Here is a 13995-nt window from a genome sequence, read left to right on the forward strand (position 1 = left end):
GTGAAATCAGCATTCCTTCATTAATATGGAAATATATGCAGAGAGGTGCTCCAATTTCTAATCAGATCGCCTATATGAAGTATGTGTTGTGTTTATGAAGTTTTTCACTTATCGCACTCACAAGAAAAGAGTTCTGTGGTGCCATCAATACACGTGAGAACCATCTAGAGCTAATTTGGCTGAATCATCTGCCAATAGTGCATCAATCAATAAACACTATTCATTGTTAAAGCAGCCATCGATGGCCATGTTTGAGGAAAATTATCTTCTAACTATCTAGAGGGTGAATGCATCATTAAGAGGCAACTTAATTGAATATATTTGGATACATTTTAATTAGAATCAAATAATTTGCCAATCCACCCCTACCACTGGCAATGCAATAAAAGCTAATGACAACAGTGTAAATCACTGAGATGAGTTTTTTTTTTTTATGGCTACGTAAAATACTGTATAGAATATAATGTATAGAGTTTAATCTTCTACAGTTTTCTTCCTACACTCGTGGACTTGGAATTGGCACCATGTGAATAGATGCCAAAATACACTATTACGTGATGCTTATTAGTTAACATGTAAAAGTATTCCCAATATGTTCCCCACTAATTAGAAATATGCAGAGAGAGTGACGGTAAAAACAAGGAGGGAAATGAAATGTGACACAGGTTATGAAAATTTCCTGAACTCTGCAAGTTCACGATTCTGTAGCGAGCCTCCTGACTCACCAGCACGCTCCAGGCTCTAAATATGTGAACTAGTTCAGGTGCACTTCATTTAAATTGCTGGACACTTAAACACCCTGGAAAGTGGACACATCACTTGTACTTGATAAGATCAATCAAGTCATCCTCATGCATTATTCACATATCTGCAATATATTCATACAGTTCTCACCAAAAAGTTAAAGTAGGGTTTACTGAGTGTGTGGATGTGAATAAAGAACTATTGAAAGATCGATGGGGGTGGGGAGGTGGAGGGGCTGCTAAATTGCAGCCTGCTGGGGGGGAAAAAAAAAAGAAAGAAAAAAGAGGGGACGGTATCTTTTTCTCCTTGTCTGACTCCTTTCAGGGTTCAAGACAGCTTGCCTGCCTTCGCAAACTGCTTACAGTAAGAGGATTGGTTGGTAACAATGCAATCTTTAATTTATGATAAACTTCCAGAGAAAACGGGTTGTCGGTTCCCTGGTGGAGACACTTAAAAGGAAGACAACAGAGAGGTGAAGAGAGGAGCCACAGAGGCTTGTGGGAAATGGGGCAGAGAGGGAAGAATAGGTTGTGAGATAATTGAGTGGTGACGGACAGACAGACGGAAAGACACGCAGAGAGGCGTAGAGGAAATGAAAGAGAGTAATTATGCTCAGGGCACCGGAGACGCAGGTACTAAACTAAGTGTACACTCCCTGTCTACACAGTTACACAATGCATTTATTCTGCTGACGTTTAGCCCAGTTGCCAACTTCAAATCTTTTCATTTGCACAGATGCTGTCATCGTGAGACTAAAGACTTCGACTGTGTAGCCCAGGTGTAAAGAAACCCCAATGAAAACAGTTCGACATATTTAGCCCACCTGTTTTTTTTTTTTCCCAGGCAGCAACGCTGCTATAAATCTTCCCACTTAAAACCTCCCTGTTTCTCCTTAGCCCATGTGACAGCCAGCAGTGCATCTGCCAGCAGTGCAAGTGAGGCGTAAGAAAAGGGGTCGAAGGGCCCATCCATGTAAGACGAGATGACAAGCCTCTGAATTAATTAATGTTTGTAATAATAATAAAAAAAATCGTTGGTGAAGAAAATATGTCTAATGGCAGCCCCGGGGCCTTCTGTGGTAATTAACTGGAACACAAGCCTCGAATACTCGCTCTCCTCCCTGCTCTCACTCTTACTCCCCCCACCCCTCTTCCCTTGCAGCTTGACTTTTTCCTCTTTGCTCTCTCTACCTTGATGTCTTTTTCACTTTCCTCCTCCCCTTTCCTCCTTCTTTCATACTGTGTCTCCTCCGTTTCTCCCTATTTTACTTCAATTTTTCCTCCAATGAACAACTGTGATTGTGCACTTTGCCGCTCCACGCCTGTCTGAGTTCCCGGGAGAGGAGAAGGCTAAAGCAGCAATAGAGACAGCGAGGCAGAGACAAGAGGAAAGACTGGCAGACAAACAGGAAAACACACAAAGATCAGGATCATAATGTGCAAACAGCGAGAGTCCCAGGATGAGAAAAGAAGGGAGATGACCAGCTGGGCAGCACTGCGATGAGTGGCTCTGCGGTAGGGCTGGACGACACAGGCAAAATTTAAATCATGAGATATATCTTGATTTCGGTTGATACCCTATAGCTCCGATATCCAGATGAACGGATGTCTGTACCTGCAAACTCAAAAAAATTAGAAAAAGTACAAGTACATCAGTGTTCACCTCTTATTTGTATTCAACTTTCATATACCAACAAAAAACCTGGCATCACTGTCGAACAGACAAAAACTTTGTCAATATTAATATCTTTAAACTAATCTTAAACAAAAAAATAGGCAAGTTGATCGCTGTGTAAAGAGACTGTAACAAAAGTCCTTCAGCCTTCCGTGCAGCAGGTCTTCTGCTTGGTCCACTACACTTGCATTACGTTCATGCTACCTGAGGTTTTGATATCGATCCATCATCTTGTTTTACAGAAGACCCAGATTTCATCAGAGTGCTGGTGTGCCACTGAACCAGTGTCTTTAATCATTCCTGTTTGTTTATTCCCATAGAGATGTATAGTGTGTATTTTCTTGGTGCAAAGTTATCGGTTCATTTAAGCTCAGTTGTGGGGACTTTGATCTGTCTAATGTGCTGAATACTGAATTTGCTCATTTACTTTGAAAGTAGTTTTGATAGTTCAATGTGCTAATCAGATACAAAAAAGACAGATACGCATACAGAGATGCAACAGACAGAGGTGATTTAGCACATGCAATACTTCACTCCGCACTGCTTTTGTATTCAGTTAATGACTGAACAGCAGCTGCATTCTGCCGAGCTGATGCAGGGTTACATGTATTTATAGCCTCGGCGGCTGTCAATCAATTTTGCAAAAAACTAACATTCATTGCTACTTCTGTATTCTCACGATTCCACTCTCATGTATTGTGTAACTTGTCCCTGCTGTGTCTGTGGCATCTTGAAAATTGCAAATCCAGGAGCCTGTGGTTAACATGCATTAACATGTAAATCAAACTTGAATCAATATACAAGCATGAAAGGCTTTGATTGAAAGTAGACTGTTGTGCTGTTATGGCTCATGGCATACAGGAAATGATAGATGTACAGGAGTGAGAGCATTGTCATCACACACAGGGATTTTTCTCTACTTCCTCCTTTTGGTGAGGGTCCTGTAATAAGTGAGTCAATATCAATCAGATGATACAAAGCCAGAACAATCTTGCCTGTTTAAGACTGCCGGGGAAAAAAAGTGTGCATTTGGTGGTTTGACTCCTTGCCATTTTTGCGGCATTACAGAAGTGATGCAAGCACAAATGGATCCTACCCAGCACACAACCCAATCATCTCCTCATACGGTGGACGATCAGACTGATAGATCAAACATGCTTAACGTGCAGCCAAAAAGAAGGCAATAGAAGAGGCTGCGTGTTGCCGTAGCAGGTAGCTGTCAATATGGCTGTGAAGTGGAGGATTGTTGTTTCAGTGCCAGTATATGAAGTGTGGAGTACAGACGCCACATCCCCTGAACATCTTTCTATTGTTTCATTTATTTATTCATTTATATTCATTTGATATTACTGATCCAGCCCACAATCCCAGATTCTTTACCGCTGTTGTGCAGGTGCACCATGTGTGAGACATGTGCACACTGCTGGATTACTTTATACAACTTCCAATTCATACCACTGAATCACAAAAATGACAGCACAGAGAAACATAAATTTTTTGATGTGTGTTTACCCGTCATCTGTTTTGCATCATTCAGTGCAGAATGTGGTCGCCTGTAACATTTCACTGCTGTGTCACGTCTAACGAAGCCTGCCTGGTCTCTTGGACTGTCATAGCATCATTAAAACCATTTCTGTAACATCCAGTTCTCAAATTGCTTGTTTTTCTGCTCATGTACCTTCCCATGCTGCATCATCATGAATCATGTTGACATTGTCAGCAGAATCATGATTTTTGCCCCAGCGATGACTGCGACATTGAGCTGATAGAAGGAAATATTCAGAACCCAACAAAAAAAGTAGAAAAAAAAAGGTGAGAGCTTGAAATTTGTGTATTAGTCTTTTGTTACTTTGGAGATGTCTGTAGAGATGATGTGTGCCGTTCCACCAATGAGGGTTTTTCAAGTTAAGGTTAGACTACTTACCCTTTCTCCAGATCGTGGTCTCTTCTTTGGCCGACTGGGAACAGTGTCCTCTTTAGGATTGGTATCTATGGCCCAATAGGAACCCTGCAGAATGACCCCAACAAAAAAAACAAACAAACAAACAAACTAGTGAGTTTTCTCCGATGCTTTCTGATTGTTGCGCCAGTTTATATGCAACATACAACAACATGCCAACATCTGTTCAAGATACAGGCACAAAACTCTGGTTGAGTCATCAAGATCAAAATGAGTGTGAAAGTGGTTGTGGTCTGAGCTTGTACTTATTCTATGTTGTATAAGTAACTATTCAGTATTCAGCACATCAACTTATTGACAGAGGCTAGTGTGATTGTGTCATAAGGTTTGATTTTCCTTTTCTTTTTTTTTTTTTGTTAAATAAGTTCATAAATAAGCGTAAGTCCTAAAAATCACTTTAAACAAGAACTGAAACACGACGGGAGAAAAACACAAAAATGTACCACAAGAATCAAGCACACTGGTCGACATCATAAGAGAAACACCCAGCCCTGGATTCGATTGTTGTGTTATGTGTGTTAGAGATGCTGGTTTGTACTGCTTTGGGTGGTGTGGGCTAAGTCCGATCTCTAACTTGTATTGTTGAGCAGAGCTACAGCATTGGATCATTTCTTATCAGTAAATAAACTTGTTTTTAACCTATAATCCATTTTTGGAAGGTGACTGCAAATGATAAATGTTTTCCAAGATAAATAATTTCCTTAAATTTGGTGATTCAATGAATCAACTACTTTGCATCTCCTTCGACATTTTTATTAATCCTCTGGGGGGAAACTACTTTGGTCACAAATCAGTCAGATTTTTAGAACATTTTAGGATTTAGGATCAACTGCCAGCTATAAGCAAAACACTTGAAGGAAATAAAAACGAGGCAATGAATTTAAAACTTAAGTATTACTAATCTCCACATATGAAACTAAATTCAAACTATTTTAACAAGAGCAGCAAGAGCAATGAACTGGACAATATAACAACATTTATTGATCCTTCTTTACAAAAATGTTGAAATATATATCTGTCTTTGAGTACGTACCATAGTACCATAGTATTATTTTATTATTTTATTATTTCATTCATCATAGTTTTGTAATTCCCACATATGGACCCTATTTACTCTTCCACCAAGTGTCAGGTCTCTCAAAGGTTCCACAGCCAAGGGTTTAAAGAACTGTCTTCCACCTAGTTTCAACTCGTTCTTTCCCTCACAACCTTCTCCCATGAATCAAAAGTCGAAACATTTTTCGATCCAGTTTGCACTGGAAAACTTTTTAATCTAGCTTTGCATAAAAGCAGTGTATACAAAACTCTAATAGAAAAGATTTAAAACTTCAGTTTCCTGAGAAAACTGTGAGATGATTGATGATGATGATGTAATGCATTTGTATTAGAAACCACTTCATCATTAAATTGTTAAACTGAGCTGCATTAATTAAGTATAATTTTACAACCTCACCTTCTCCACTGTTCTTTATATGTTAAACTGAAGGAAGGCATTAAATTCACCACTTCTATCTGGTGCTCAAGTACAATAGCATTATTTTGTTTTTTCTCTTGTGTCAGCTTCCCTAATAGGGAGAACCAAATGTCAGCAAACAGAAAAAAAGTGCAATGGATGTATCTCCCTGGTATCCAGTGTATCTGTTGTTATTCCAGCTCTGTATCCAATCAGCTTTCTCTAGGTTTAGTTTTCCTCTGGTGCATGCTCTGACTTTCTTTCCCCAGAAAATCCACTGAAATCCTTTTGATACACAACATTAAAACACAGCAGCCTCCAAAATAAACACATACAATGAGAGAGGAGGAAATCAATTGCTTTTAGGTCCTTGATTTCCTCCTGGTCTGCTTTTTTTCTCTCTTTCATTTTTCCTCTTTCCTCCCAAGAAGGTCCAAAGCTGCAGACTGAATTCAGGAAGTTCATCTAGGCCACACACACACACACACACACACACAAACACAGCTCGCTCCCCACCTCCCCCCATCCTTGTCTCTCCTCCTCCCCCTGTCTCTCAGTCCCACATGACTGAGCAGTACACAGCCAATTAACGTTAACACATGCATGATTTAGCTTGTCCACTCTCACTATGGCTTGAAACAGAGCATGTACATTCAACTTCTTCACACACACATGACCTCCCTGCATGCCGAGGTATCGACCACTTCGATCCATGGTGTGAATTAAGGTTCTGGTCAGGTCCAAGTCAGGCTAATCGGAGGGTGGAGGGGTGGAGGGGGGAGGGGGGGCACGCTCTCTTTGTGTCTTTGCAGAGTATGGGCCTCCACTCAAGCTCAACGATTTTGCTTGAATTATTTAAACCTTCTTCCCCCTAATTCATTTTTCAATGGCTCCAAAGCCCATGCAGCCTGGAGACACCCCCACCCAAAATAAAATGAGCAGAGTTGGAAAAGCTCAATGTAAAGTTTGGGCTTGTCAGTTTCTGTGAAATTGCTGGACTGCATCTCACATTAACCCCACAATGAGCTGAACTGCAAGACATTTGAGCTTTTATTAAAAAATCTTGTCGGGACAAGCTCCAGTGATCAACTGTAATTATATAGTTTCGCTATCGGAGCCCTTCCTCGGATTCAGTACTAACAAGGATTTGACAAGTTGTTGTTATCAAACTGGTGCAGCTGAAGTGGCTGTGGCAACTCTGCCCCAGAACCACAGCAGCCAAAGTGGTGAAACATATCCAACGCTTCCTCTGATTGTATGTGTGAGAGAGAAACAGAGCCTAATAAACCATAACAGATGTGTGAATGGCCTCGTATCTGAAGGAGTGTACCTACATATACTTATTATTCATTACTCCCTGTACCACATTATTACTTGGCAGAATCAATATCGGAAGAGCCGCAGAAAACAGAGAAAGCAGCATTAGGCATTCAGCACAGCCAGTTATGGAGCTACAAATTGCTTTTAAGTGCAGACACTGTGTGTGCATGTGTTTGTTTGTGTGTGTGTGTGTGTGTGTGTGTGTGTGTGTGTGTGAGTGAGAGAGAGAGAGAGAGAGAGAGAGAGAGAGAGAGAGAGAGAGAGAGAGACAAAGAAAGGGAACAAGTGAGTACAGGCATCTCTGGGTGCACTTATATACAAATGTGTGCACACATTTGCACAAGGGCAACTAAACACGTGAAAAGGAACCACAGTAGCCTCTGCCTTATTTGTAAGCTTGCTGAAATGGGTTTGCATTTTCATTGTGTGTCACACCATAATTCAAGCTGAGCTTTTCAGTCGCATTACATTGTTCGGCAAATACTTACTTTTCCAGGGTCGTCTTTGGAGCGAGGCACTTTGAGAAAACACTTGTTCAAGGACAGGTTGTGTCGTATAGAATTCTGCAGGGAGTAACAGACAGATGGAGAGAGGACGGGAAAGAAAAGGCAGTGGAGAAAAATAGTTAAATTAATTAAATCCATTAAATTTGAGTAGTTAGTTACATTTCAACCCCTTTACTGTACAGTCAGCTGATACTGGCCCTAGTCTGTGGTTTTCACATATTAATGGATACTCTGTCAATTCAGCAGTGGTTCATAACCTGAGGCAGGACCCGCTGAGCAGTCACAGAATGAATGTACAAGTCAAAGTAGGCAAACAGGCAATGTAACCATCTTCTATCATGATGTATGCCATAATATACAACAATAACTTCAACAGTCAATGTTTAAATTCCTCTTAGAAATTATGTTAAATGAAACAGAAATCAGCAGCAAGTTCTCAGTTAGGGAGCCACCTGCATTTAGAACTGAATTCTACTTTTCCATTTTTCTCGTCTCCTTCTTCTAAATATGAACCAGTTTAGACGGGCATTTTTTCCACCGAGTGCTGCTCTTACTTCATGCAAGATCATGGTTAGCTGTCCTGCTGCACAAATCATTTTACCATGCAGCTGGATTCACAAGATCACTTCCTACTTATTAAGGCATAGAAGACACAGAATAAATGGTAGTAGATATACTTGTACCACAGAAGGTGTATCCCCTCATATTACCCAACCCTACTCCACACATGCATCTTCCTTTTTGGTGGAAATACTGGCTACATTTAGCTTGAAAAGGGAAAATCTGTTCACAGGTGTTCTCAACCTGTGTAGAACACTAGGAGACTGAAGACGTGTAGACACAAACAGCAGTCGTGGCAGTGGTAGTATTTGCTTGGGGGCAAATCTACATCGTGTCAACTGCTCACTCACATCCTGTGTCTGGGTACTATCACCTCTGCTCCATCTGCTGAAGCCTCACAAGGACTTCAACAAGTCTGGGTCCAGACCGCTGCCTGGACCAGAAGTGCGGGCACTTGAAAGAAGAGCAGTCTCCCAGTTTTGACTGCTTACAATGTGGAGTAAAGACGACGCCTAAGGTCACGGTTACACAAGAGTGTAATGTGAGCCATTACGCTGCAGATGTTGGATTGCATTGATGAAAAGTTAGGTGAATCTGTTCTAACCGAGAAAGACGGTTGAAAAAGTGGCTTCAATGCATTTATGTTGGGACAACTCGGTGTCACAACGGTGAGGAGGACAAGGGCGTTTGTTGGTGTCGGGTTGGTTCCGGGTTGAAAGTGTTTTTGTTAAACATGAAGTGAGAGTTGATGAAGTTCGAGCTTAAAACGGGTGCTAAATTTCTGCTGCAATATTTTTGAAGCATGTAATGAATTTTGTTCTGTCTATTGAAGAGGAACCTGACATTTCTGCAATTTGTAACATCTGTTATAGTGTGTATACATACTTTGTGTGTGTTTACATGTGAGGAGGTTGGGAGGGAGATAGAAAGATAGAGAAAGAGGTAGAGAGGGAGAGAGCAAGAGAGAGCGAGAGAGAGCGAGCCCACAACAGCGTAGGCTAACCTGACATGAACCTATTCTCTCCTCAGGCTCCTTCTCCACTGATCTGCTGCTGTTAATTAATACCACTGGGGAGGAGGAGGGAATAAGACAGAGGGATGGGAGGAATTTTTCCCCTCTCTTCTCCCGCGTTCCCACTGCTCATCACTGATTTTCTTTCTCCTGCAACAACCACCTTGTTTGACTGTCTCCAGCATACCATAACAGCCTGGTCCACCTCTGCCTCGCCCTGCACCTCCTCCAGAGAAGCTCTGCTGGTTTTCAGCTGCTCTCCTTAGCAGATCACTGGCTGTTTGTGGCCGTCCGTCAAGAAGAGACGTGTGGCAGTCAGGTGATGAAAAAGTCAAGGAGGGCCACCGCCACCCCGGCACACAAAGGCAACCATCTGTTCCAAAAACTTTCCTACGGGAGGTGGCGCTGGATCGTGAACAGAGTACGCACGTCACTTCAGCAGCAAGCCCGTCCAACTGCTAACCTCCACCCACTGTTGCTTCTTTAAAACTCTTTATTATGCACACGGTTTGTTCACACTACCTGCAATATCTGCAGGAACTCATATTTCAGACTGTGCATACTCTGGCACTTTCATGTGTGTAATGTGTGTTTTCTGTTGGGTCTGAGCAATGTAACAAAATGTTACAAATGCAGATGTTGCAAAGCTTTTGGCCTAAATTTGTTCAAGTCATCCAGTTTGCTCATAATTTTCCCTGCAGTGGGGAGTCTTAAACTGTCCCCCTTGCAACAAATTAATTTTGTTCTGGGGACAGTTTAGGAATCATGAGTGACTTTGTTATGATCTGTGGACCACATTCATGGAAACTAACAGCCTATATAACATACACAGCTTGTTATACCAGTGTACTGAAAAAAGCATCTTTTGAATGGAAAAACTTTTTTTTTTTTTAGGATGTTGGTAGTTAGTGTTATTATTGTGGTATAATTAAAACACATTTTGGAAGATTACTTCTCAGACATTCCACATAAGAAAGAGAGACAGCATTAGAAAATTTCGACCACTATAAATATTGCTAACATAATTACAGTCCTGTTGTGTTTTCACCGTGTATTATTTTTTTTATTCCTGTAGTGTATGTTCCAATTACCAGAGTGCAAAACATCAAGATCCTGAAACATTAGTAGAGCTGAAGAGACCATGAATGTCTTCAGCAAATGTTATGGAAATTCCATACTAAACGTCAATAGATGCTGAGTTATTTCAGTCTACAGCAAAGTGGCGCACTGACCACACTGGACCTTAATTTAAATTAAAACCAAAAAATACCATAAAAAAAAAATCATCTTTTCATGGTATTCCTACTGTCAAAGTCCATACTGTCACCCACAAAATGGTGTCAGCATTACAACAATACATGTTGATTTCAAGTTGTACAGTCATAAATGTAGTAATATTAGATTTTGTCCTCCACTCTGTAAAAATTACCTCACATAAATACATCTTTATCCCTCCATCTCCATTTAGATTGAAAACATGGGTTGATCATTTCTACTTTGATCATCAATCCCATTTTATTTCTAACATGTACTACAGGAATTCCTCAAGTTCATACACAACTTACACATGGAAACACTCTCTCACTCTCACTCTCTCTCTCACACACACACACACACACACACACGGTGCCCACACACTCCTAAAAGGTCAGTAACACATAAAAGCTACTTTGTGGTGAATGAAATGAAATGAAAAAAAGCTGGACATAAAGAATTACTGCAATTTTATCCCTCAGTGAAGTTGCAAGGACATGCTTGTTCAGGAGGGAAACTGTGCATGTGAGATAAGGAGACTCTTTGGCGAACATACACCATATTGGACATGTGAACATACGAGTGCCTGCTATAGAGAGAATTATTTCTCTCACAGAATGGAAATGGCCATCATCAATGAAAGTGCTGATTAGTGGAGCTGGATGAGATACTGAGATTCAGTGCTGTGTCGTCTTTCCACCCACTCCTCTCTCTGCTCAGGTAATGAGCCTATTGGGCAGCGCCGAGGTCATGCCATTCTGCCCAGTAGATGATCACACACAGCCAAATATCACATGTGACTGTGTGTTTGTGCATATTCGAAGGATACTTTAGCAATTACAAAAGAATAGAAATAGAAATTACACAACATTCAGATCAGATGGAGTAAGATTGAAATAAATCTGAATATGCGATACCCTCAGAAGTTTGAAAGCCAGTAAAAGAAAGACGGAAAAAGTAAAAGATTCAAAATATTCAAAAGAATCTGACGGTTTGGGATACTGTATTGGGCTATGATTAAATCTCATTATTTCATATGCAAAAATTGAAATATGTGATTGACAACAGATCCTGGGAAATTGATTTTATTATGTCACCACACAGAAGGGTGGCTCAGGACAATATGTCAGAAAATGATTCTGTTTTGTATAAGTAAGAATGTCTATGTATAAACACACTGTATACATCATTTGGAGAGAAGAACACAATGCACCTTCTCCTGTTCATCATACAGTCAGAGAAGTGTTTTGAGACCAGATATTAAAAGCAATGGCATAGAGAAACAGTTGGTATTATTAGATATGTATACAAGTTTTGCTGTGCGCACAGAGACATTGTGTATACTGTTTGCGTGTGTGGGCTAGGAAGTGCTGCTGTTGCTCCTGCTGCTTAACATAGGCTGCAGCATCCTGGACTTGAGGAGGTTAGTTATATAAGGCAGGCTTGATAAGCATGGATGAACCTTTTGACAAAATGCAAGGTGATATAATGTGATGTGTGACAAAAAGTCAGGTTTTAGAAACATGCTTTTGGGTGTAGAGAAAAGACTGTGTGTGTGTGTGTGTGTGTGTGTGTGTGTGTGTGTGTGTGTGTGTGTCATGCTGAGAAAGTGATCAAAGATTGAATGGCGCCATTTAAATTCTGCAGAAGTGACTGAAGAGATTACAGCACATGCAGGTTTACAAAACCAGAAGGGAATGATATTCTGGTTATAGCAGGGTGGTTGTGGTTGTATGTGCGTTTGTGTGTGTAGACCTGTCAAAGAAACAGGTCAGACAGAGAAGACTGAAGTTACGTAAGGGAGTAGGTTTGGTAGATTTGGGTCGTGGCAGTTGAGTGAAATACAAAGGGGCAAAATAAGATGGCATTTCCTCTAGACTGAATGAAACTCTTTTAAAAACTAATGTTTCACAAGCGAAGCAGCAGCACTTGTCCCTTCTTAAGTAAACAATGATTAGACTGAAGTGGTTGGTTGGTGAAGGAAGACGCACTGAAAACATAAAACCTGACTAGTGTGGAGAATTCAGCAGAAACAAGAGTGTCATTTATTTTTCTGCACAGACAGAGCACGCCAACACTTAGATGATTCATCCGATGTTACTGACAGACATTATCCGGTTCAGAAGAACAAACCTATGTGCATAAAAATGTAAGAAAGAAAGTCAACTTCAACTAATCAAGCCACATCTTTGAGATAAACATAAACTTTAAGCTTTTATACTTTCTGGTTTCCTCAGCTGTTACACGAAGGTTAATTATTTAGTTCAGCTCCTGTAATGCAACTCAACATTTCCTTCACCTGTTTCACAATGAAGCTCTCCCAGATGTGATGACATTTTCAGAATGTCACAATTCTGCTCTTTATCCAATTCTTTAACCTGGAAGACTTTTAAAATGAAAACTCAGCGAGGGCTTCATTAATAGCAGCTTCATAATATGGAGTTAAAAAAAGTTTGAAATGACTACACTGTGCTACTGATGGAATAACTGCCATTTAAATGCAAATTATGCTCAAATTTTAGGACTGCACCATTAATCAACATAAATGCTAAATCCGGGCCAAGTGTAATATTCAAATTGCAGGAGCTGCAAAGAAGTGAAGAGTGAAGAGATTGGTCAAATCACATTTTACACACAAGGGAAAACGCGTGACTGGTTCAAGGCCCAAGAAAAACTGTATCATCATGGTATTTTGTTGCAGACAAAAATCAACATCTTTCCAACTGAAATCATATTGTAACAATCAAACTGAACAATAATTTCAAAATTATCATAAAATGGATTACGTTGCAGCTCATGCAGCTCTATCAACCACCATGCAAAGTTTTCCACTGATAAATATACTAATGGAAGAAAAATTATCTTGAAGTGAAGTTCGGGCGCTTAAATGTTCATCTTGGGTTATTGTTTCAAATTAAATTCACCAATTGACTTGGCACTCAACGTATATATGCGAATATCCATATAAAATAAGAAAGAGTCCCTTCATTGCTGTGGTTCCTGTTGCTGTCTGTGTGTGTGTGTGTGTGTGTGTGTGTGTGCATGTGTGTGCAGGGACATAGAGGTCAGGAGGCAAAAGGTTTGCTGGCCTGGGCATTAACCTATAGAGAGTCCACAGAGTACAAATGTGCACCCACGCAGCAGTATTCAGGAGAGTCTCTCCCATGCCCTTCAGGATGAATCTATTGTGGTGTCACAGAGGAAATCCTTGTGCACCCAGACAGAATGGGAGATAGAGAAACAGAGAGAAAAAAAGAAACGGGAGGAAGAAATAACAGGAGGTGATATTTGGAGAAGACAGAGATGGAGAAAATTTGCCCTCACCCAATGTGAGTTGGGATTTGCTCCAGCACCCACCACGACCCGGAAATAGATAAACGTTAGAAGAAGATGATGATGATGATGATGAATCCATACAGGGTGTAAAGGGAGGGTAAAATGTGGTAAAGTTTGAAGGTAAGGCAGAGGAGAAGGAGCGGGGAGGTGGGAGGGTGGAAGAGGCACAGAGAAA

At 40.6% G+C, this 13995-nt stretch overlaps 1 protein-coding gene across 2 annotated transcripts in view; it reads right to left on the reverse strand.

Moving 5' to 3' along the window:
* Positions 1-13995, reverse strand: part of LOC115046311 (forkhead box protein J3-like) — a 52424-nt gene that overhangs the window by 18158 nt on the left and 20271 nt on the right. For both annotated transcript variants that reach the window (XM_029506602.1, XM_029506601.1), the window contains exons 4-5: positions 7640-7714; positions 4343-4426 (exon numbers count right to left, since the gene is read on the reverse strand). In XM_029506602.1, the coding sequence (XP_029362462.1) occupies positions 4343-4426; positions 7640-7714 (159 nt within the window). The remainder of the gene's footprint in view (positions 1-4342; positions 4427-7639; positions 7715-13995) is intronic.

This window comes from Echeneis naucrates, chromosome 7 (genome assembly GCF_900963305.1).
Source record: "Echeneis naucrates chromosome 7, fEcheNa1.1, whole genome shotgun sequence".
NCBI lineage: Eukaryota > Metazoa > Chordata > Actinopteri > Carangiformes > Echeneidae > Echeneis > Echeneis naucrates.